The following is a 25,808-nucleotide window of genomic DNA, read 5'->3' on the forward strand; positions in this document are numbered from 1 at the left end:
AGCATCCACCCACAGCAGCCTTCAAAGTATCACTTCAAAAAAACTCCAGGCCTCACAACATGGAAGGTAACCATGGTTTTACCTACTCCAAATCCTTCAGCTGGTTTTGGATGTGACCATTTTTCAAGGCTCTGCAAGCTGTTGGAATTATTCATTACTTATCATCTCTCGGCGTTTGATTTGTAATTTGGAAGTCATATGTGGAAAATTTGCTGTGAAAATTGGACCAAATGAAAGCACAAAATGCTTCACTGAATCTGATGTTTGTAACAGTGACATTTGCTTAATTTTCTTGCTGTTTAAAAGCTGTCAGCATTGCTTATTTCACTGCATGTTTCCCTTGTACCATTATACGCTTCTACATTTCTAACTCTACTTACTCCCCTCTCCCTCCTCCCAAGGCCGTGGACTACGAGAGCCGGAGCTCCTACTCCTTCTCCGTGGAGGTCCTCAACCCCATAGTGGATCCTCGCTTCCTGCGCCGAGGCCCCTTCAAGGACCGGGCCTCCATCCGGGTGGCAGTGCTGGATGCAGACGAGCCTCCGAGGTTCTCCCGGGCACGCTACCACATGGACGTGTCGGAAAACTGCCCGCCGGCCTGCACTGTGGGCCGGGTCAGCGCTGTGGACCCTGATACTGGGCTAACCAACAATATCAGGTACAGTAATCCACCTCTGCCCTTAAATACAGTATCTAATCTCAATAGTGCTGATATATTTCCAACACATGTCGCTATAAAAACCTGTGATTGACTGGTGATCAGTCCAGGGTGTTTCCTGCCTCTCGTCCAATGACAGCTTGGATAGGCTCCAGCCCCTCCCGTAACCCTGAACAGGATAAGTGGTAAAGATAATGGATGAATGGATGTAGCTAAAAAGCGTGGTGGAACTCATCTTAAGCTGTTCACTTTGTCCTTTCTATACTCATTATTAAGATTTGTGGAATGTCTTCAGTATTAAACTGATCCTTTAAGATTCAGTAAACTGTGCTAGTTTTCCTTCTTGATGACCGTTAGCTAGCAGGAAAAGCTAATTCCTACTAGCTTGGATTTTATAAGGCTCCAGATTAAACACTGATATATAGCATAAAAATGTATCAGCCTTTATGGTGCTGGAAATTTTAAGTGTATTTTGTTACCTTTGGAAAGAGCCAGGCTAGCTGTTTTGAGCCGTTTCCAGTCTTTGTGCTAAGCTAAGATTCTACATAAAAATGTAGAATCTGTATGCAGGGGTGTTCTGGTTTCTGTTTTCTTGTAGTCCGAGTAATATTGACCAATCACGTATCAGCAGGCTGCGGCGTAACGTAATGCGCCATAATGACATCCAGGCTCCCATCAGCGGCTATCTAATGACGACTTAGCTTCTTATTAATCTCTATAAACAGCATGCTAACAGCTAACAATCTGTTCTAGATCTAAATTCTTTCACTTGAGACAAATTCTCTTGGCACTGTCACCGACCTCCGTCACCGACCTCCGTTCATCAATCGAGCATTTTCAAAGTAGTTTTCTTCTCCTCTTGAGGACAGACCTGACAAAGCTTCATTTTTACTTTTTGCTAATCTGCATCAAGATGTTGAAATTTCAGCAAACTTAAGACCCGTTAATTAAAGTCAATGACAAGAAAATCTGTTTCTTTGTCTGGTTCAAACCGCTGCAGTTAGCCAGAGTGCAGCCTCTGTGTAACTTACTATTATAACTTACTATAATCTCCTCCTGGAGATTTAATGAACCAAGAAATGACAGCGTTTATTTATTATTGTCCGGTCGCTTCTCAAGTTGCCAACTGGACTGTAAACAATACAGCGCACGGAGAAGGAAGTCTTGACTGTAAGTCGTTTAACGCTAACCGCTGGCTACACCAGACACGCCCGGGAAGTTCACCGTTGTCCCCAGAGGCTATATCATCGTCAGACTATAGCCGATTGGTTCCAAGATTGAAGCTTAGCTAACGAGCTGCTGGCTGTAGCCTTGTATCGAGCGTAAAGACACAAGAGTGGTACCGATCTTTGAATCTTACTTTTCAGGGAGAGAAAAGGTCTCTTTTATTCTGTTCTTTTGTGTGTTTTGTGAGTTTTTACTGCCAAAAGAAAAATCACAGAAGCCCTTTATGGTGCTGTGAGTTATATTTCTTGGTTTATTGACGTTTTCATGGATAGGATTTGTTTTGTATGTTATATTGATTTTTCAATCTCAGACATAAACACTGATAAGCAAAGGAAATGTCATTTTTTTTGGACTGAAATTGAAACTCACCACTTCTACTAAAAGAAATAAGACACAACAGTAAGAGATAACCAAATAAATCTAAGCCAAGCAAACATCCATTCAGTGTTTCCCCCGAGCTCTCTGTAAGCGCATACGTTTTCAGCTTTAATCTCCGCGCTTCTGTTAGCTGTTGATTTTTTTTTCTGAAAGAGTTCGAGGAGGGAGGCGAGTGATTTTTTCTGTAACAACCACCGCAGAAAAGCGTGTCCCAATTAGCAGCGGCGAAAGTGCTAAGAGTGAGTGTGTGGGGAGGAATGATAGTTGGTGTATTCATAGAGATATTCAGATAATCGGTGGCACTTCAAAAGAACTCCTATCAGCTGCGATAATCTGCCTATATTAATTCTTTGGCCATTTGAATGCAGACTTCCTTATCGCTGCCGCACACACTTGCCCTGCCAGCTTCTTTCACTCTGTCATCTCTGCTTGCTTCTTCCCTTCACTCTTTTTCCTCATTTCATTTACCTTCACCTTCTCTAAACACAACTATCTTCCTCCTCCCGCCCTACTTTCTCTTTCTTCCAGGTTCTCCATTGATCCTCAGTCGGACCCGGAGGCTCTGTTTCGTATCACCCCAGACACCGGCCTCATCACCACGGCCTCGGAGCTGGACCGGGAGCGCGAGCATTGGCACAACATCACTGTCATCGCCACCCAGAGAGGTCAGAGGTCGCTCTTTGTTCACTACATCACACTTCACGGCATCATTACAGCGTGTCTTTTTGAGTCTTTCATTTAGAGCGGAAACTCTTGAATGAAACCGACATTTTACCACCTCTGACACCTGCACCACTGATGAGCAGTGTGTAAGAGGTTTAAGGAAGTGTAAACCGTGTATTGTGAGGTATCTGAAAAGCACATATCCACTGTGCGATGCACTCCACTAAGCGGCTTAGTGCTCGAATCATCAAGCCATGAGGGGAATGCTGTTTGGCGCCACAAATAGTTTGTTACAGCGAGCCTGAGGATCAATTGATCTTTATTGTGTGGGTTATCTGATGCTGCAATAGATCTGTTCTTATAATGACTCAACTGGAAAGAAGGAATTAAAGCAACAAATCGAAGACAGCCGCGGCTTTTCAGGCACACGGAGGCTGCAAAGGAGAACATTTAACATCCTTCAGCTTCCAAGTAAGGGTAGCCTATTTCAGTAAACACTGAGGCACTTCACAGGCTCTATTTCAGCCAGGAAAGGAAGATCACAAGGTCCATTTAGAGGCTTTTCTGTAGCTTTCAATTGTGATCAAGGCGAGGTTGTTCTGTCAACTGCTGTTTCAAAGGTCAAGAATGAAAGCATGAATGCAGATGCTCTATATTAATACATCAAGAAGCTTTGGTGTTGATCCTGTGAACTACTTCAAGTGGTAAAAACCGTTGAGACATTTTGAGAGCCCCTCCAGAGCCTTCTGGCCTTGACACTGATAGTGCGGGGATGCTGGTGAGCACAGCCTGCAGTGGCTGCAGTAGAAACAACACAGGTAATGTGGTTTGGTTTAAAGGATAAGGAAGGGAATAAGGTATATTTTTACTGTACTTGTTTCCACAAAAGCCCATTCTTTTCAAATGAAAGAAAGGTTGTGAATATTACCGTAAAATTTGGAATATAAGTCTGTTTTTCGGGGTCTCTCAGGGGGAAAAAAGGTTGTCTATAGATATTTATTTATAAAAACATTAAGTTATTTCAACACTTTTTCAATTTATTTTTATTTGAAAAACATTTAAAACCTACCGTCTGTTTTCACCATGTCGAGTTGAGCTCAGCCTGCGTCAACGTTGATTGGCTAAATCCCAGGCTTTCGTAATTGTAACTTTAATCATGTGTTTAATGAACAACAACAGAGGATTGTGATTTTTTTTCCATGAAAGTGGCCACAGACACCCAGTCTGTAATACTGCAAATGCTTTCATCAGTGGGCCATAGGCACAATCACCATTGTGTTACCTCATAGATAGTGACTTAACCGACATTTATCTGAATGAAAACCAAGATTATCACTTTAAGTGTGATGATGTTATAAGTCTAGAAATAATTATAGTCTTAAGGAGGACGCTGACAAATGATTTCTTGCTGCTTATAAAGGTGCCAGATCAGAAAATGCTCTTTAACACACACTATGGCTCATTATAGAAGGCGATGACAAACCACCTATTCTCCTATTTAGACGTTTAAGGATTAACATCCGTCTCCTGCTAAATCCTGGCTACGTTTACAAAGTCTCACTTGGCAGTTGACAAGCAATTATTTGACTCTCCTCCAGAGTCTGCCCTAAAAAAAATCTGCCACACTGGTTGGTGTGAAAGTGAAAGTATTGTTGGAGAGTGCTGTCCAGTGTGCAAGGAGGGGATGTTGTTTTCCTGCCAAGTCTTGCACTGGACAAAGTTAATCCTTACTTAAAATCTACCTTGTGGCAGCGGTGTTGGTCGGACTGTGGAGGCAGCACAGTGAGTGCCTGTCGTGAATAATGAGCTCTATCTAATAAACAGACTGTTGGAGGCTGTGTTGACATAAAGCGCAGTAGGAGCTCCGCCACGGCTACGGGCAGGCCGGCTCACCCGGTGGCATTACAGCGAGAGCTCATTTTCAGCTTTTCAGAGATTGGGAACCGGTCGCTGTCATCCATGACACAGTGTTACAGCTCCAGGTCTGCAAATACACTGTACTAGTGTGTATGTGTGTGTTAGTTTACAGAAAGTGTGGCCCCCTGTGTTGCAAGGTTGCCTGCTTAGATAAAAGAGTGAAGATGTGTGCTGGTGAGCCCGGGTCGTGTCTGAGCCGTGCAAGAGCAGCCCTGAAATGGGATGTTGAATGTTCGGCTCAGAGTCAGACTCTGTGCGTTTCAAGCGTGGCTCTGAGAACTTCATGTTCGAGTGTGTGCATATCCAAATGAATGGGGTGTGGGAGACCCTCTGCCAATCCATTTAAACTGCACCCTTGTGTAACTGCATGCAGATTGACTGCTTTCTACATCCCTCCTCTGCTCCCTCTCGCTCTTTCTTACGGACTCGCACACACTCAGCGCTGCTGAGATGCTTTGGCTAAGAAGGGAACAGTTTAATGTGGAAAAATTTGACTGCTATGGAAGCATAAGAGCCTGTGAGCTGTAACACAAGCCAAATGAAACCAAATGCTACTGTATGTGTAGCCAATTGTGTGCTCCCTAATGTGATCTGAGTGCTGTTGAAGTTTTTGGACAACGCTGAAATGCTTGATCTCGCCTGTGAGGACAATTGAGTGGATTTAATGGAGTGCGAACGTGCACCTGTGTCGGTGAATACACTGCTGCGTGTTGCATTGGGGGATTGTATTCATATATTTTCCCACATACTGCTGCCTGCAGGCTTCTGCTGAGCGCTGTATTGTAAACTGACTTATATTTCTGATTGGCTCTTTCAGACAATCCCAACCAGGTGTCAAGAGTTGTGGTTGCAATAGAGACGTTAGACCTGAATGACAATGCGCCCGAGCTGGACCGGCAATACACAACGGCCCTGTGCGACTCCTCCTCCATCGGACAGGTCAGTATGTGATTAAATGACGTTTATTGTCAGTGTATTTGTTTGCATGAAGAGTTCTGCTCCAAAACTTCAATTTATAGCCTCAGTGTGTTAAAAAAAAAAAGGTTGTCTCTGCATTTTTATTCTGCTGGAACAAGCTTTTCTCTGTGTGAAAATTGGGACAATCCCAGTGAAAATTGTTGCAGTCTATTAGGCCTCTTCTACAGCAGGAGCATAACAAAACATAATTTGACGTATAGCCGTTGTCAGAGAGTCTGCTTTTGTTTTCGTGCTTCTCCTCCCACCTCGGGGACGAGTTCCTGGAACTAAATTTTGGCACTGCTCATAGAATATTAAAAAGAAATTTCAAGGTACTTTCAAGGGTTGTCTGCAGTGCTGAGGATTGTAATTTGTGAAGAAGACTCAAAAGAACCTTGCAACAAAGCCTCCCAAGGTTCATAAAAAGTTCAGATCACAGGAAGCCCGAGGTTATGGTTGTCAAGTTCCTGCATTGGAAAACGAGCCGCGCCGATCTTTCATGTCAGTGTCCCCAGGTTGGACCCGGGGTGGATCAATGCGTTGCTGTCTGACACTGACTTTTAACACATTTTTAATACGTTCGTGGCACAAGGATTGCTATATAGTGATTCAGTTAAGTCACCATTTCAGTTCCAGGCTCATCCCAACAAACATTGGATGGATGAAATGTTGTGCAGACATTCATGGTCCCAGAGGATGAATCCAGACATGTAGGACCACTGAGCTTTCATCTACAGCCATCATATGAATCTATTCTTTTCAGTGAAATGTTTCCACAAATACCTGATTAATTGTCATGACATTTAGTGCAGACAGTCATGGTCCCCAGAGGATGAATCCTTATCTCTTGAATGACCTCCAGAGCTTTCCTCTACACATATTATGTGCATGAGTGAAATGTTTTCAACGCTGTTGGATAAATTGCCATGAAATGTGGTACACATATTCATGCCTCCCTTTGGATGAACCGTAACAACTTCAATCCCATTGAGATACAAGATTTCTTTCACAAGGGAGTCCTGCAAATACCTGCAAAAATAACATCCCTGTCCTTCAGTTCAGCTGTTTGTTTTCTGCTATTAAGCAAATGTTAGCATGCTAATATCCTAAACTACTAAAGAGAATGTGATTAAACATCATACCACCTAAACGTTAGCTGGCTAACACAGACACTGTAGCTGTGTCTCAATTCGGGGGCTGCATCCTTTGAAGGACGCGGTTTATGGAGGATGAATCATTTGTAAGATGTGTCCAAATTCAGGGGCTGCATCCTTCGAAGGATGTATTTGACAGCCAATTGCGTCACAACTGCACGTCGAGGGCTGTCCCATTCCGAAGGCTCCTTGAAATACAGCTGACAAATGCATCCTCCTTTTCCCGGGCAATGAAGAATCCATCGGGAAATCCTCTGTAGACCAGACCGTCTCATTTCAGTTCGGCCTTTCAGTTCATCCTCTGTAGACCGTGTCCGTCGAGGGACGCAGCATGTACCCTGTGTAGACCGCTACAATAATGAGACGGTCTGGTCTACAAATTATTTCCCGTTTACGTCTCCAGCTGTTCCGACGTTTAAGAGTCCGCCATCTCGTTTGAATTGGACGAATCTCAGGACACGTTGGGCCACGAAGGATCCACCCGATGGATCCTTCTGGGACGCACTTGTCGTCCACATCTGAAGCAACCTACGAAATGGGATAGCCTTTGATGTGCAACTGTGATGCAATCGCAAATCTGTCCTTCGAAGGATACAGCCCCTGGATTAGGACACAGTTTATGAGCATATTAGGCTACGTTCACACTGCAGGCAAATGTGGCCTAAATCTGATTTTTTTTGCTCGTATGTGACTTAGGTCTGTTTTTTTCATGACAGCGTAAACACCACAAATCACATGGAGTCTGATCTTTTCAAATCTGATTCGGGACACTTTCATATGCGCTCCTAAATGCTTCGTCTTTGTTGTTGTTCTTTTACACACGCAGGTCAGTTCAAGACTGTGACCAGTTCACACTGCGATCTGATATTGGCCACATTTTTAAAATAATGTGAACAAACAAAGAAAAAAATCTGGATCGGATCAGAGCAATAAATCCGAATTGAGCACTGTGGCTTGCAGTGTGAACGTAGCCTTAGACTGCTCTTGCTAAGTACAGCTTCACCGAGCTGCTAGCATGATTGTTACTTAGTCTTATTCAATACTATACGCTATTATGCTAATAAAAAATTCTTTAAATATCCAAAAAGTTTCTATTTATTTGCACACTGTCATGGTGTTAGCATGCTAATGTCAAGTACAGCCCCACAGAGAAGCTGTTGACTTTTGTCTTTCCATGTTATGATGCTAATAAAATGTATTTGTTTTAAATATCAACATAAGATGTTTTTTGTACCCTGTAAATAAAGCTGCTTTCCCACTGGTCAAAAAGCCAGGTGACACACAGCTGTTTTGCTTAATGGGAATCGGCATTCAGTCCTGGGTCAACACAGAACCTGTGTCGACGCGCTAATCTCCGCCCCCTTTCCGGCGCGATGCTATGCTCCGTAGGTAACTTCTGCGACTCCTCGTCATCTCAGCTACAAATTCATCCCGTCTCCGTCCGAGCAGCGCTCGAACGTCGTTCCAAATTAGTCAGCACCGAGTTTGATACACAGACTGAATGAGTAATAGATACAATAAAGACACCCTGTCTCCGGTGCGTTTGTGACGTCTGACGGTGACGCAGCAGAAAAGAGACCGACAGGAGTATACTTCACTGGCAATGGGAACAGAGACAATCGGCATCTATAAGCGGGTCTTCTTGGGTCTGAAAAACCTGCATCAATGCACTTATTTCGATGGGAATGGGGTATATGTTAGCCTTCTAAGTAAAGCTTTACAAAGCTGCTAGCATGGCTGTAGACATTGTAGCCATGGAAGTTGTAACTTTAGTTTAGCTCTTGTGTATGACGCGGATTAGCATCCTTGCATTCTTTATGCTCCATTCAACATGTCTGTTTTATTTGCCGCATTTTGTTGTACAAGGTTACATAAACAAATCATAAGATATTCACTCTTACAATGGATTACATTTGCCTGTATTGCTATTATGACAACATGCTCGTGTACAAGGTTCATGTGCTGTCAGTTGTCAGAGTTCCTTTATTTCAAAACAGAGATGTATCCTCTAAAGGAACATGCAGCACTTCAAAGCTGCATCCATTTAAATAGGGAAGCTTGTCACACAAAGCATGCATGTTCAAGTGTAGGAGCATATACAGCGCTAAGCTATATCTATTCAGATACGGCAGCTTGCAGCTCCGGCGTGGCGATTCACTGTGGAGGCAGGTGAATCCTCCTTGGCCTGTTATCTGAACGCAGCAGCTATTCACATTGTAATTAAACCCGTAGCTCCTCTCCGGCTGCCTCCCTCCCTCCCTCCTTCTATCCGTCGTGCTTTATTTGTGTTATTCTCCATTTTTCTGCATCACTGTGCTCTTATTTGATGCTATCTCAATTATAGAAATCATCTCTGTGCTCCTCAATCAATCCCTGGAAACCGTCCTCTGCTCTCTCCTCCATCTTCTGTATTCCATGCTGGCTCCATCGCTGTAATTTGGCATCTTGGCCCATCTGTTGTTGACGCTGGTGTTTTTGTCGCTCTGCTTGTGTCTTTTTGTTGTTTCGCCACTAAAAAAATCTATGATTCTATGGCGGCGGTTTTAATTTGTTTCTGCCTGTGATGTTTCACGCGTGTGTTTGTGTAAGCGGGAGAGACAGTTCAAGAAAGAACGATTATGATATCTTCGCATGTGTTCGGGGGTTTGTGTTCGCATGTCTCTGTGTGACAAGTCATTAGCCGAGAAGGCGTTTGAAAAGTCTCGCACAGCAGCTGATAACATCGTGAGCCTGCACATTACAAATCTTCCTAAGGCCTAGGGACACTGACTAACTCAGAGAGCATGAGACACCCTTCATCCCGCCATTCAGTCTCATAAGCAGCACTCGAAAGCATCTCTGAAAGGACGTCTCGCATAATGACGACTGGAGTTTTTCATTAAAAGGAAATTACCCATCAGCTTAGGCAGGGGGAGATTTTTTTTTAAGATTAATTTTGTTACGATTGCCTCGGCAGACTTGTTCGCATGCTATTACTCAATTGAAAGCCACGCTGCACTGTATGTGTGAAAGACTCAGACACAGTCGGCCCGTCTCTTTGTACTAATTATTAGCCGTGTTTTGACGTCGGCTAATAGCTCTCCTTCTCTGTTAGTTTTTCTCCCATTACCTTCTTTTTCTCTCCCCTCTCTGTATCCCCTCCACACACACACACACACACACACACACACAAACACTGACACCTTCCCCTCACACAATCTCCTCTGCTCTCTATCTCTGTGTTTCAGGTGGTGCAGGTGTTGCGGGCGATTGATAGAGATGAGGGAGGGAATGACAGCACCGTGTATTTCAGCATCCCCCCGGAGTCCAGCGCTGCTCTCAACTTCAGCGTCAGGGACAGTGGTGGTAGGCACTCAATCTTTCTGTCTATATATATTTCCCCTAATTCCCTTTTTTTTTTTTTCTTCCCTTGGTGTTTCTTCCCACTTTTTAAGGCTCTTAATCCCACATTTTCTTCCCGCCTTTCTCTCTCCATCTTCGTCTTTTCTCTCCTACTCACTTTCTTCTCCCCTTTTTCCTCTTCTCCACCTCCCCCTTTCCTCTTTCTGTCTCTGCCTCTCTCCTCCACCATCCATCTCCCAACTCCGGTGGCCTCATTGTTGTGCTTTGTTATCCTCCTCTCTTTTAATCGTCCCTCTTGTTTGCCTTCCCGTATCCACTACATCCATCTTCTCCCCCCACACAGCCGCGTAGACTCGCTGTTTCCAATGAAAAGCTTTTGAAGAAATCTGAGCTGCTTCATTTAATTCACTTCAACTCAATTGAATTCAGCTACTTTGTGCCTTTTCTGGTACATTCTGTCGGCGCGGCTTTCTTTGGCTGCACAAATACTCCCACATACTGTACTGCGTGCAGTGTGCAAAACATACAGTGCAGTGCACACACAATCACAATCATGTATGTTAAGCTTGGTAACAAAAGGACGTCATGTACAACTGATTGTTTGCTGTTCTAAATATCCACATTATTTCTGCTGAAGAAAACTTAACATTTAAAATAAACTTTTTACATTCACTGATAAAGATGTACCTCACTAAAACATTTTCTATTTCACATTTTATTCACAATTGTTCCACCAATATTTCTCTTGCAAATAAGCCTCACCTGTGGAGCTTCCTGTAAACAAACACAGTTTTGTTTGCACTCAGTGTTTCACACCAAAACATATTGTCTGTATCCTTGAGGCCTTACAAACATGCTGAATAAAACATAAAGCATTTGCTCTGCTGATGTGTTTGAATATTTTGAAGCATGCACCATTTACTGCACAGCACATCCCTGATTGCATCAGCACACGGTCTTCTTCGTGTTTTTAAAGCAGCCGCAGACTGTCAATCCCGGGAATAGAGTCAAACTTTGGGAGCCCACATGCGCCACAGATTTGCATTCGTGCTGCCTGCAGCTGGCAGAAATACCCATCAGAACATTGCAACAACAATGCTCCAAGGTTCAGTTATTCTCTAAGTGCAATGTGATTGGTTGAGTTCATGTGTCATGTTAGCTAGAGGTCTCAGTTTCAAGCCATTGCAAGTTAAATTCTCCCATGTTCAGCTCCTGGAAAAAAAATAAGAGAGCACTCCAAATGTTCCTTAAACAGGGTTCCCACTCTTTTTAAGAAATAATTTTCCTTAGCTGTGTACACATTCTCCTGTAACCTGTAACTGTCTACTGTTGCTATTTGTCTGATATGTCGCAAAGTATGATTTGTAAGCCCATTAGCTTTTGTGCTAAGAACTCATTGGCTATCATTTATCTACCTGCTAATTGTTCCCAAATTTGGCGAAACCATGAGGAGCGTACCTGCTCTGGTTTGACTGTGGCTCAGGCGGATAAACTGACACGTGCAATCAGAGTCCTCTCTCGTGTGTCGTCCAACAGCAGAACAGAGAGAAAGAAGGGCTCGTTCTGTTCTCGTATGGACAGCTTGTCTGACAAAAGCATGCTACATTATTTGCTTCGTATAAAAGGAAATGATTTGATGTGTGATTTGGAGCTGAGTTATGTTTATGTGATTTTGCCGAGCCTTTCATACCGATTACCCATACTATATTTATGTGCCCACTTTTGTTACCTTGTTCATTTAATTTTGACGAAATCTAAAAGCGTCTCCCACACAGACACTTTGTATTTCCCAGCAGCACAGTAAGCTAAATTGTTTCATGTGAGACTGTTATAAAAAAAAAGTGAGATGAAAGATGGATGTGCCCACGATGTGATCCATGTCTGTACGGCTTTGTTCTGCACATGTTGTATTGGCTCTGTTCAGCAGGACAGGTGCGAGCTGACAGGTGTTTGTATTGGACAGTTCTCCTACGCAGATTGGATTTAATGGCAGTGGTTGTAAATGTGAGAGTTTATCAGATTTTTATATTTTAATTGTGTAGTCAATTAGGAACCATTATTCATGAAGTGTGGCAGCAGCACTCTCTGGTGTGATGGAGAAAATCTACATGAGATTCTTCCTGTTTTCTCAAATGAGTATTATTGTTATTCAGTGAGAGACATCGCAGCCTGAGTGCTGGTGAAAGTCTCAAATTAAGGGCGATGATAAATAGACATTTCAATACAAAGGAGGAAGCTAGAGTCATTAAAGTTAGATCTTTTGCCTGTCTCCTCTATATTTGGTTCAGTCATAGACTGTATATAAGAAGTGGGCGTAGTCATGGTGACCTCACCCTTTGCTTTGTGGACTACTGTTTTGAAGTCTCATGTTTGACATCTTTTTATTTTTTAGCCAGAAGTGACCATATTTGGACGATAGGGTGGGTACATATTGCAACGTCACAGTCCCGGTTGACAGGTCGCCATGGTAGCAACTTGTCAATCACAGGTAGCCATGCCATAAGCATCATTATCATTAATTTCACTCTAAATGGGAACAGAAATTACAAAAAAACATCATGCTTTATTGAGTCAGAACTAGTGATTGAGAGTAAACACTGTTTACAAAGGTTATAAACCAGTGCAGTCGCCCCCTGCTGGCCATTAGAAAGAATGCAGGTTAAAAGCACCTGTATATCAGGGTTATTACAGTTAACGAAAACTAAGACTAAAACTAAAACTAGCAGTGAAAAATTAATTTTGTTAACTGAATAAAAACTACAGTGAAAAGTGCAACACCAACTGAAAGTAAATAGAATTGCAGGTAAAATCAGCTTAGTTTTCGTTGCGAAACCACTTAGAAGTCCTATTCGGTTTGAGAGAGACACTGGCCTAACAAAAAGAACCTAAAATGAAGATGGCACACTAAGCTTTTTGCAGGCTGTAAAACGCTTTCTGTTGAAGCCTACGGTTAAAAAAAAGAGCAGGTCCCTGCACCTCTTTTTCTGTTGTTAAGCCAAATCATTAGCTTTCATTAACTTAACTGTTATTTTGTAAACTGTCAGAAGGCCCACCTCTACATTCATCCGATTGGACAATGAGAAAAAATTGTCATGACGTTGGGTGCTTTTCTGCTTTGAGTTGAAGTTTTTTTTCCCCAAAAAGACGAGGCGCACAGAGCGGAAAAACGAGAGGCGCTCAGCAATGCAAAAGCAGCGCGCAGAAAGCTTCCCTCTGCCGCCCCCAGCTGCTAAAGCGCGTTTTGTCTGATCAGGCCCTAACAAACTAGTTCCAAAAGGTGGCAGCTGGGTAACATAGCAGATGTTGGCTCCCGTAAAAACTCCAAAGAAGACGACACTTTATGAACAAACCAAAAACTAACACTAAAACTAAATGAAAAATAGTCAATTTTCTCAAAATAAAAATTAAACTTAAACTACTTATGAACTCTTAAAACTAACTAAAACTAAACTGGAAATAAAAACTAATGGAAATTTCAAAACTATAATAACTCTGCTCTTTATTCACCATAATCATACGGCAGCAATTTTTCTCTAAGGCAATGCTCAGGGTGGGACAGCTCAAATGTTGTAATAATGCCATACTGCTGAGTTCCTGGTTATAGGTCTTATTAATGTAACGTGGCTAGCATTGTTATAATTTCACTGTTTCCCGGTTAATGAAAGACAATTGATAGTGAAAAATCCGGGTGGACATTCGGCCATATGCAAATTAAAAACATATTTGATAAACAACTAGCTAACATTAGACAACAGCTAACGTTAGCAGTCAACAACTTCCTAGCTAATATTACGTTAGCGAGGAAGTAAACCCTAGCTCACATTTTGTTTGCCAAAAATATACCTCTTTCCTATTGTGACATGTAACAAAGTGTAATGTTAGCTTTCAGCTACTAATAATAGCTAACAGTATTGGCCAGTAAGTGGCTAACGGTAGCTGTGTCTGTACGTAGGGTTTTATACAGGGTTACTTTAAAAATGTATTCCGATACAGTTAAAATGAAATCAGTTACTTTTGGATTACTTCAATACTAAATCTGCAAATAAAGTAAACTGCCATAAACTTATTCCAGTCTGGAGCTTGTGTTTTTACCCACACCATCCCGGCCGCAGCCATCACCAGAGTCACAAACTATTCTTCAGTAGTAGAGGAAGACGACGACAGGTTAGCTAACATTTATAACTGTAATTCTGTGCAGCTAACGTTAGCGGTTGGTCTTACCTGTAAATATTACTGTAAATGAGATGTCGAGTCCGTGGATAATGAAAGCCGGAAGGCAGAACGTGCACTGTGCTGTGATGTTGCTCCCATTTTCTCCTTTGAAGACAAAATGATGACCAAATGATCTATTGGTATAAATGAATCACCCATTGGTTCGAATCACAAATGAGCAACCTTGAGCGCAGGATGTTTGACAATAATTTCACCAGTGTAACAGCCTATTGCCATTCAGCACAAGCAATTAGAAGATTGCACCATTAATCCTCTGTGTCTGTTTTCCTTCAGGCCCCACAGCCAGCCTGGTGCTGCTGTCCCAGCTCCTGCCGTTGTCCCGCTCCGCGTCCTCCACCCTGACGCTCTACGTACCGCTGGTCCTGAGGGACGGGACATCCGGCCTCACCAGCAGCGGGACGGTCACCGTGTCCGTCTGTCCCTGCCTGAGAGGAGGGGCACGGGCTGGGGAGAAGGAGAAGGACAAACAGGCAGAGGGCGAGTGGGACTGGGAGAGAGAGGCGGTGTGTCTCCCTCAACAGTCTACACTGCCCTCTCCGGGGCTCAGCACCGCCGCCCTGCTGGCTATCCTGGCTTGTGTCGCTACGCTACTAGGTAAATTCTCTTCTTCTTTGTAAGACAATAATAACAGTGTAAAGATATAGAAGTGTCCCTATACAGACCCTTAAGCTAGTTTTTAGCTATGTATTTTTTATGAATGTAAGTCATAAAGATTTACTGTCTGCAAAAGGAGTTTAATGATATTCAACAAATAAAAAGATGAATAAATAGTGTAAAGTGCTGTTTACCCTTCACTACATCCCTGGATGCTTAATCTGCATATGAAAATAATGGAAGCAGCAGCGTAAATATTTCTCTTAGTCACAGCTGCTCAATAGCGAGGTTTACTTTTCCTCGCAATTCTGGTCCTGTTATCTCCTCTGGCAAGGTCAGCACTAATCACTGCTAAAACAACAACTCTGAGTGATTATCCGGGCCCTCCGGTTTTTGATAGCGGCATAATAAAATGTCACTGCCACCTTTGCAGAAACTCAAATGCTCAATTAGATAATGTCTAGGTGCTGAGAAGGCTTTGGCTCGTGGCCAGCTTCATTGTCATTTCTATTCAGTCTGTTGGATCACTACTCATGCCTTGTTGATAGGGGCATTATCATTCTGGAAGAGCCCGGTTCAATCAAGACAGAAAGGCAACATGGCGTGAAGGTGATCGTGCACAGTGGCTTTTGGGGGAGTTTAGAATTTACTTCTCTTAGTGACAAGGGCATAACAATGCAAGGAATGCACGCAACCTCAGAGCAACCACATCATGTTGAAAATAGACCCGACATCGGTTCCAGCACTGTCTTGTTCTTCTTGTCTATAAGAGGTTCGTGCAAATCCCCAACAGCATAACTGGGCCCTACACAAATGTTCCTACAGAAGCTCTGACAACAGATCCATCAGGATCCCATCTGGTTATTAACAAGAGGGCTTGGCATACGTAAGGTGGATATCAAGCCATTTGGTAACCATGCTTCACGCGAGCCTTGTGGACAGAGGCTCTAATGAAGACAGAAATACATGTTCATCCTGGCATGGAGGCGATCCCTCAAACTGTGATGGGGATTCGAGTTTCCCCCCCACTCATTTCAGCAATCAGATTAGATTAGCTCCACGGAAATCAAATAATGGAACCGCAAACATCATTAAAGCTGTAGATTTACTTACTGAAGCATCAGAACCGCCTATGCTTCCACAAAGACACCTTATGTGTGGGTTGCTCCACATGCTGCAACAGTTTGCATGGAGCTCTTAGAAGTTAAACACTTGGAGGTTTCTGGCTTTTGTTATAACCTTTACCAAACCAAAAACAGTCAAGAAAACAAGCGTAAGGAATGGAAACAGTATGTGTGCTGCAGTGATTGGCTAACTAGCCTAGCCTATAATATACACTTCTAACGTAGCATTACTTCCAATACAAGCTGAACATCATTAGTACCAAGATGCAAGTGTATCATGGCCTAGACTAATAACTGCTGCTCTGTCTTGGTTTATCTAAAACCTTTTATGGGTTTTGCATTTTAAATAAATTATGTGGAAACATTAAATAGCCTCGCCTGCACGGTGGTGCAGTGTTAAGCGCTGTCCCCGTGCATGTGTGGGTTCCCTCCGGGTACTCTGGCTTCTTCCCACAGTCCAAAGACATGCTCGTTAGGTTCATTGGTGACTCTAATCCAGTGTTCCAGACACCTGAGAAGTTGAGTAAATTTCCGACTGGAACGCAGCATTTTTCCGACCTCCGACTAGAAAAATTGCTCTCGAACGACATTCAAAGTCGGAGTTCCTACTTGTGAACTCAGTGCAGATTCTTCCACCCCAACTTCCCCATCAGAAGTCGGACATTTCTACTGGGAAGTTCTCGAGTTCCCAGTTTTCTGGAACGCAGCATAAATTGCTGGTGTGAGCGTGAAAGGTTGTCTCCATGTGTCAGCCCTGTGATTGACTGGTGACCAGTCCAGGGTGTACCCCACCCCTCGCCCAATGACAGCTGGGATAGGCTTCAGCCCACTGTGACCCTGAACATGATAAGCCGTATAGATAATGGATGGATGGATTAAATAGCCTGCCAGAGACATGGTTTCAACCACCTCGTGAACTTTTAAGATTGCATCCAAATTTAAAACCAATTGATTAAAGAATTACCAAAAAATAGACGTGTGTGGGGTGGTGTCTGGGCCTTTTGGATCTGATGTCTTTTAAGAAAGAATAATAATTCCTGCGAGTCATCTCGGGTGTCAAATTTTGGAACCAAAGAGACCCAAAGTCTTCATGCAAGTGTTCTCTTAACTACTGTTTATAGAAGTATTAGCTTTACTTATTGAGTAGACCAAAAATACTTGTCAAATAGTGCATGAAATCCATGTTTCTGGGTAGAATTTATCACAGGTAGCCATGTTGGACAACTGTCGCAGAGCCAACATAGCTTGGTTCTTTGCCCACAGCCCTGGGTCAAATGTAGCTCTCTGCTTTGGGAATATTGGATAAGAGTCATGGAGTCATGGGAGAATAAAGCGACCATTTGCCTGGCTGGAGCTCAATGTCAATTACACAGTGGAGGCATGCAGCCTGCTGATATGATATACCAGCCCTCTAACCCAAGGCCTCCTCTGTATTTGTTTTGTCTCACCTCTTTTGTCTGCCTGAAATTTTCTCCCCTGCTCACTCCCTCCTCTTCCTCCTTCCCATTATTTCCCCTGTGACTTCATCCCCTTCCCCCTTGTTCATCATTCTTTTACCAATTTCTCTCCTATGCCTCAATATCCTTTATTCCCTCTGCCACCCCTCTGCAGCGGTGAGTGCCCTGTCATTGTCTCTGCGCCGTCAGAAGCGTGACTCCCTGTCACCGCTGGAGGAGGACGACGTACGTGAGAACATCATAACCTATGATGATGAGGGCGGGGGCGAGGCCGACACCGCTGCCTTTGACATTGCCGCGCTACAGAGTGCTCCACACAGCTCCCGCTCACGTGGCTACCGCACGTTGGACAGCAGGAATGTGTGAGTACGATTATGGAGTGTGTAGGAGTTTGTTTACATGCTTTGAATTACAACAAACCTCACGACTGGCCTCTTCTAAAATTCAAAAATAAAGCTAGGAAGGAAACAAATTTACCTCTTCAGAGTAAAAGCTTTTATCTCAGTCCAGCAACTTAAGTAACTAATCATGCCAAAACTCCCGTGTCATAATCAGTCAGCGATCAAAACGCTGAGACAGAAGGCTATCAAGCTTTGCGGTCCTGGGAGACCACTTTGTTGTTCTCATTTCGTTAAAGCCTGTTTATGCTCTGCCACATCAGAGTTGTTTGCACCCACTTTGATGTTTCTGAGAAAAACACTGTTGTTGCCTTTGGACTAATAATTAAACACGATGAATTCATTCGAGCTATATAGGGAGGCCATAAACAAGTACAAAGGCTGCCGGAAGTTTATCGAAAATTGCTTCCCGAAATTTATGGCGGACAGAACAACACGAAAAAACCTTAGAAATCTAATGCAATCCATTGCAATGTCCCCGCAATAAAAGCACCTTTGTAGAGTTTTTAATGTTTCATTTTTCCTGACACTGTTTCACAGAGGAGTGGGTAGTTACAATATTTGGTTACTTTGAAGCTGTAGTTTGTGGTTCTCTTCTGCTGCATTGGTGAGATCTTACATAGTCCACCAAAAGCACACATGAGGTCCTGTTTGCGTGTCATTGGAATAGCAGCAGCGCTATAATGGCCTCTGTGGCTCCAGAGGGAGCTCTCTAGAGTCTGAGAAAGAAGCCCTGATTATGTCGTCAGAGTTTGCTTGGAGAAGCAACAATTGGCCTTCGTTACTGCATCTTGTCTTCATTGTAGGGATAACTACAAATAAAAGACTCATTCACTTTATTCTTTTGCCCATCTTTAAAATAAAAACATAATATGCAGGCGATGGACAAGATTTTTGGTGTCCACGTTCTGGTTTTCGTTTGAAGTCCAAGTGGTATTTACCAATCATGTTTTGGAGGACTTCAGTTGTTTAAAGGAAAACAGCCCCTGTAGAGAGTTTGAAGCACTGAACATAATGCAATCCCTGAACCCAACAGCATCATCTTACTACCATTTAGTATTTTATCAATCCCTGTAATCAGCCTCCAATCCCATTCTTGTGTCTCAAGTTGCTACAAACCGTGGTTTTAAAAACACTCATAAACAATATGTCTTGGAGGGCCAGCAAGTTAAAGCCTTTACCTATACGAGTGTCACCAGAGGTCTTTACTTCCTGTCACTTTTAAATGTAAATGGAAAATTGGAAATATAACCCAACTAAGCAAAGTTAAATGGAGATTTTGCCTTGTGTCTTGCAGACGTTACACCCAACGTAACCAAGAAAAAGCTCGTACCTACAGCTGGGCCCAGAATCCAGGTGTAGAGCACAATTACTCAGGACCGGGAGGACCTCTCTACGGTCGCCTCTGCTACAGCAGCCACACCTTACCTGTTCTCCGACGCACACCAGGTGGAACATTTGAACCCGGCCTGGCAGAGCTGGGATACCGCTTTCCCGGAGGCCATCCGGACCACTCTCTGGTCATCCAGAACCAGGGGGCCATGGTGGGGGCGATGGAGTCCGGGGCAGTGTACATAACTCCCACAGATCTCAGCACGGGAAGTCGGACGGGGAGTCGCACAGGAAGCCGTGATGGAACTGCACCTCAAAGTGGGGTCAGTACGTCGGATGGAGGGACGCCTAGGACCAGTGACAGTCAAGAGAGAGGAGGGGGGACGGGAACTGCTAGCAACTGTACAGAGGGGAGCGGTGAGGACAAAGGGAACCATGGTCAAGATGTGGACTGGGTAAGACATACAGTGACCCTGCTTTCACAACGAATGCAAAGTTTGGTATAAGAGTTCAGCTGATCTGATTTGAACCAAAACATCCTGACCACCATTAGGAATTCTGCCATTGATGAGGGCAGCATAGACTGTATATAAGAAGGGAAAGTAGCCCCTTTGTTCAAAAGTAAAGCCTCTACTGAAGTGACCTAAACCTGCATTGTTTCTAATGGCCAGCAGGGGGGCGACGAAGAAGTCTGATTGGATCAAATCAAATAGGAAAATGACCTGACCTCTCAGTTGATGTGTTTCCTCAGTGAACATTTAAACTCTTCCTCATGAGTTTATTGTCTCAATTACTCAAGTCTTCTTCTATACACCATGATGTTCATTTTGTAACTAAGGGTCCCAATTTGGAGTAAAATCAACTAAACGGCAGGCTTTGTTAGGGCACAGCTACCTGTGATTAACAAGTTGCTACCACATTGACCTGTCAACCACATTGACCTGTCAACCAGGACAGAATTATTGAAATGTGTAGCCAACCTTTCAACTAAAGATGGTGTCTGTTATGTTATGTCAATGACGTCCTTCAATCTATTATGACAATCTGTTATATTGCATTGTACTTGCACATCTGATGTTAAACTGGCATATAAATGGACTCTGTAATGTAACAAGGTTTAATAGATGGATGTACGGATGGATGGATGGATGGATGGACGAATGGATGGATGGATGGATGGATGGATGAATGGATGAATGGATGGATGGATGGATGGATGGATGGATGCGAAATTGGATGGATGATGAAAAAATGGATGGATGGATGGATGGATAGATAGATTGATGGATTGACAGTTGGACCTGGATGGATGGATAGATGAATGATGGATATATGGATGGAAAAATGGATGGGTGAACGGATAGATAGATAAATAGATAGGTAGATGCATAAATGGATGGATGGATGGATGATTGATAGATAGATTGATGGATTGAAGGATAGACCTATGGATGGGTGGACTGATGGACCAATAGATAGATAGATAGACGGACGGATGGATGGAAAGATGGATGGACCTACGGATGGATAATGGATATGGATGGACAAATGGATGGCTGGATGGACTGATGGACCAAAAGATGGATGGATGGATGGATGATGGATACATGTATTTAAAAATGGATGGGTGGACAGTTAAATGGATGGATGATGAACGTATAGGTGGTCGTTTAACCAGCAGAGACATAATAGATGTTGCGTTGAATAATTAATAAAAACTGAATGACTTGATTAATGTCGGCCGGCTGCACTGGTGAAAGCATTAAAGATGAATGAATAACTTAATAATTCAATTAAATAGGCAAACAAGTAAGTAAGAAAGTGATGAAGCAGATATCAAATAATTATTACATTTGCTTTCAGACTAACACACTTTATTATTGCAGCGACACTGTAGCACTTTTAATCTGGTGGCAGAATATGTATTACAATGCTGGGAGAAAGAAGATGATTCAGAGATATCAGCACATTTATATCCTGCTGTTCATTATCTTTTCTGTGTTTTGTTTTATTTATTAGGCCATTGCGAGCCTCTCTGGCCCTCCTTTATTTAATTTTCCAATATTTTATCTCCCGATCCCTTCCCTCTCCATTTCCCTCTCACAGTGCAGTGTTAGCTCATTTTAGCGTTCAATTAATATCTATGGCTTCTTCCAACTCTGCTTTTCTCCCGCTCTGTTCTGCTCAACGCCTGTCGCTTCTTTCTTCTCAATCACTTTTTTATCATCACCATCTCCTGCCTTCGCTCCATTCTGGCATTATGTCATCACACGCTTTTATTACGCCTCTTATTAAATCATCCTTCACCTCATTTTGTGTAACTGTAACCAAACCTAACAGCACCGCACCCTACCCCAGCCCCAAACTGAAACCACTCGTGCTCACCTACGTCCCCTCCAGGTGCAGTCGGAGACTTTACCCAGGGAGCACAACCTCGTCATGACCCGATCCGGCTCTATGATGGGCCCAGGTCACAGCGGCGGAGGTTGGGTGTGCGACTCCGCTACCCTCCCCTTGGCGGGACGCAGGACCTCCCGCACCGGCTTGTCCCCAAAACGAACAAGCTCCGGCCAGGCTGAATCTGACTCCAGCGGAGGAGGAGGAGGAGGAAGTGGTGCAGGAGGAGGGGGGAGTGGGAATGGCACCTCCACAGATGGACAACCTGCCAGTGGACGCAACTACGCCACTGTCCCGCAGGGGGAGGTTCCTGGACAGAGGGACTACCCCGGCAGCTTGGGGAGAGGAGGACTGGAGATGGGGAGCAACTTTGTGGTGGCAAGGCCGGACAGGGAGGGCGGAGGGATATCATCCGTCTACCCAGAAGCAGCTGGCTTTATTGGGGACTGGCGTGACCGGATGGGTCTGGGGGGGTATGTTTTGGGCAGGAGGGATATGACCCCCCAGCTGTTTCCCTTCCCTGGGCAGCCTCGAGGGGCATACAGTGGAGTGTTGGGCTTTGGGGCCGGCTGGGTTCCAGGGATGGAGGCTGCCAGAGGAGCACAAGGTCCCGGGGGTCCCTCTTTGGCACTGAGGGTGGGAGAGTTCCTCCGTCTGCGTCTCGCCCAGGTCACTTTTGACCCATCGCAGCCGCCGTACGACTCTGTGCAGGTGTACGGCCTGGAGGGCACAGGGTCCCGAGCCGGATCCCTCAGCTCCCTCGAGAGCGAAGGAGAGAAGGATGCAGAGAAGGAGGAGTGGGGGGCAGGGCTGGAAGAGTGGGGTCCCCAATTCCAAAAGTTAGCCCATCTCTTCAAAGAAAGGGAGAAAGAAAGGGAAGAGAAGGTTGAAGATGGTGGCAAAAAGGAGAAGGATAAGAGAGAAGATCAGGAGAAAAAAGAGGGAGGAGAACAGGCTGCAGACGAGGGAAAAGACTGAGGAAGGATAAAATGAAACAAATAGGGGCAAAAAGGGGGTAAGAGAGGAAGGGGGGGAAATGGGAGGATGATGAAAAGGCAACCAGAGCTCGAATAATGTGAAGAGAAGTTAAAGGAGAGAAAGATGAAGAGGCAAAGTAATAAAAAGAGACAGAGAAAAATGAGCCTGGGGAGGGTGGAGAGAGCGAGGGCAGGGGAGGGAGTGATTGATGTAATTTAAAGCAATAAGTGTTGAAACGCTGATATGGTTGAGCACAGATACTGAGACAATGCAGAGGCTGCTTCTGCTCGGGGCAGCAACAATTTGTTAAACGCTTTGGACAAAGAAAAACAACCCAAACATCCAAGACTCGATTTAATTCAGCTCTCACGTATGGAATGAGAAACAGCGGGACACAAGAAGAAAGACGTTTCTCGACGGGCGCGTGTTGGTCTGCTGCTCTCTGTGTCTGCACGTGTGTTTGTGTGTGACGGAAGATAGATGTGCGAGGGGGGAAAAAGTGCACACATGCACTTGTATGTTTGAGTGTGTTTGTGTGCACATGTAACAAAGACGGTGGCAGGGAGGAATACTGATACCCGAAGGCAAGACTGATGATGCTTAAGCTACAACATTAGTTTCCAGGACAATGTGCACATTTAAACAGGAAGTTAAGAAAGTAGGATAACACACAGGGGGATTAAATATATATTTGAATATAAAGTAAACGGGCAGGCGATGGTTGTATGAGGAGAAAAACGGCTGGAGATGAGAGACGATTGTACAGAAACTGTTACTTTTTATTCCATCTGCAGTGGCAGAAAAGTGAATTATTCAGCTCACTACTTCATTCCAAATGAAAATGATGAATCATTTAAATCCTGCAAAAGATTCTCCCTCCTCTCAGCCCGCGAGGAAAACAGACATAGTGAAAAATTTAAGTCATTTCGGGGTGTGATCCCTCTCTCATCCTCCCAGCTTTTTGTAGTTGAGTGTTGTTATGTTTACAACGATTCGCACACAGACACACACACAGACACAAAAGAACTGACGCACACCATAAGGCTTTGATTGTACTACAGTGAATTATAAAAGCAACACCATCCACAAGTATTCCATCTACTCTATGGAGTAATGAGGACTCTATAATTGATCATTTAAATGTTTTTACTGCAGAAGTCTTCGATTTTTTATCCCCCCCTGTAGTTCCACTAGACACATCTTCAAAACAAAGTATGCATGATTTTTTGAACGCAACAAAAAAGCTAAAAAAAAAAAAAATACAGGCAATCAATTCCACTTTGAACACTCATACTGCCCAAATGAAAACCTCCATAGATGCGTGATGAAGTTATAGGGGAACAGAACCCGCAGAGACTCCCGCGACAGGCTTTTTTTTTTTTTTGTTCTTGTAAAAGGTCAGGATGCAAATGAGCTGGAGTTTTCAGCTGGAATGCACTTTTATACTGTGTGATGTTCAATAATAGATAATGAATCATGTCAAAGAATACAGCTGTTTTATAAGATGTCAATTAAAGAAAAAGATACAATGTTTGACTGTATGTTAAAGCATTTCAAATGTAAATACCACTAGATATTATTGCTAAAAGAGAGTATATAAAGAAAAACTAGTAAAAAAAAAACAGTTACATGTCCAAAAGGAGCACTGTTGGGATTATCTGTATGTACTGTAGATTAGAAATGGATTAACTGAGCTGGACTAAACAGCCTCCCGGGCTGAAAGCAACACCATGTATCCAACATCTGTGTATTAATGAGCAGGTTTGGGGCTTGTTTTGTGGTTGCTCTTGTCTGAGATGGACAAGCCAAGGATTCAATTATACATGTGGCCTCTGGCAGATGGTTGTTGTGCACAATATTAGTTACAGAAAGCCTCAGAACCGGCTCCTGCTCCAGCGAGGAACCAATTTGATGAAAACCCAATGGAGTGAGGAGGAATTCCCCTCTTAGGCATACAACAGAAACTCATTGTTTTCCCTAAAATCTGGATTATTATTCTGCAAAAGAAGAATAATACACTTAAAGGGAATTTGTAATAAGTCTGAAGGAAAGCTTTGTCATTAATGTTGCACTGCCTGGGAGACATTGCAAAGTTTTGCAGATAGTTACTTATCTGTACAAATATTATACTGTAGATTTAAAAGTGAGATTTTTAATGAGTACGGGGAAGTTACTGTCCAATAAGTTTAATATTTCATGAGTTTCAGGCAATGCAACTCAATGGCCTTGTTAGTATTCCTCTGCTAAACCTTGCCTACTGCTTCTATTTGAAGTCAAACACTCTGTAATCTGTGAAATAATCAGCAGATTTAAAGTTACTTGACACCAGAGGGGGATTCTGCCGCACGCCTGAACCTGAATGTGGACGTCTTCGGATCGCAGATGCGTCACCTTTTATCACCGGTTCACTGTAAAGCCACCCACATGAGTCAAGCTGCCAGCTTTGCTAGTGTCCGCCAGTTTGGTCCACCATAATCTTGTTGTCAAGGTCTGCTACTGTCAGCACTTACTTAACCATTCAGGAAGTCAGAAACCCATATCCACCTCTGTACCCTTTAGCTGAGCCACAGACGTGTCCATACGGTGCCACTGTGCAGACTGGATGGTGTCAGGACCAATGTACAAATACTGCACAATGACTGGAGGAGAGTGGGGGGTGCAGAACCTTTGGGGGATCTGAGTCATAGTTATTTTTGTCCGACTAACAATACCTCCGCATCTTAAAGCTACCCAAACCTTTTATCAGGTCTCTAACAACTATAATCAAATGTGACAAAGCATATTGGCTTTTAACAATTCACAGTTATGTGCCGAGTGCCGACCTCAAAGGATAATTCCAGTTTATTGCAACTTTTGTTAATAGTGTTTGCTTTAGTTTATATGAATGATTACAGGTCTTAAAGAAACCCTCAAACCATCTAAACAAATGTGGAAGACAAAACAGCCAAACGGTAAAGGTTTACAGCCCAACTGCGCGGTTCCTAGTTGTGCATGCACAC

General features: G+C 43.5%; 1 protein-coding gene across 2 annotated transcripts in view; it reads left to right on the plus strand.

Moving 5' to 3' along the window:
- LOC138611755 (uncharacterized) overlaps positions 1–25,745 on the plus strand; it is a 204,625-nt gene extending 178,880 nt beyond the window's left edge. For both annotated transcript variants that reach the window (XM_069684984.1, XM_069684982.1), the window contains 8 exons: positions 402–658; positions 2,792–2,928; positions 5,661–5,782; positions 10,182–10,299; positions 14,803–15,123; positions 17,859–18,066; positions 19,400–19,889; positions 21,835–25,745. In XM_069684984.1, coding sequence (XP_069541085.1) covers positions 402–658; positions 2,792–2,928; positions 5,661–5,782; positions 10,182–10,299; positions 14,803–15,123; positions 17,859–18,066; positions 19,400–19,889; positions 21,835–22,809 — 2,628 coding nt within the window. In that variant the 3' untranslated portion in view covers positions 22,810–25,745. The remainder of the gene's footprint in view (positions 1–401; positions 659–2,791; positions 2,929–5,660; positions 5,783–10,181; positions 10,300–14,802; positions 15,124–17,858; positions 18,067–19,399; positions 19,890–21,834) is intronic.
- Positions 25,746–25,808: the final 63 nt, after the last annotated feature.

This window comes from Semicossyphus pulcher, unplaced genomic scaffold (genome assembly GCF_022749685.1).
Source record: "Semicossyphus pulcher isolate SPU_LCO1_2020_fin unplaced genomic scaffold, fSemPul1.0.p SCAF_7, whole genome shotgun sequence".
Lineage (NCBI taxonomy): Eukaryota > Metazoa > Chordata > Actinopteri > Labriformes > Labridae > Semicossyphus > Semicossyphus pulcher.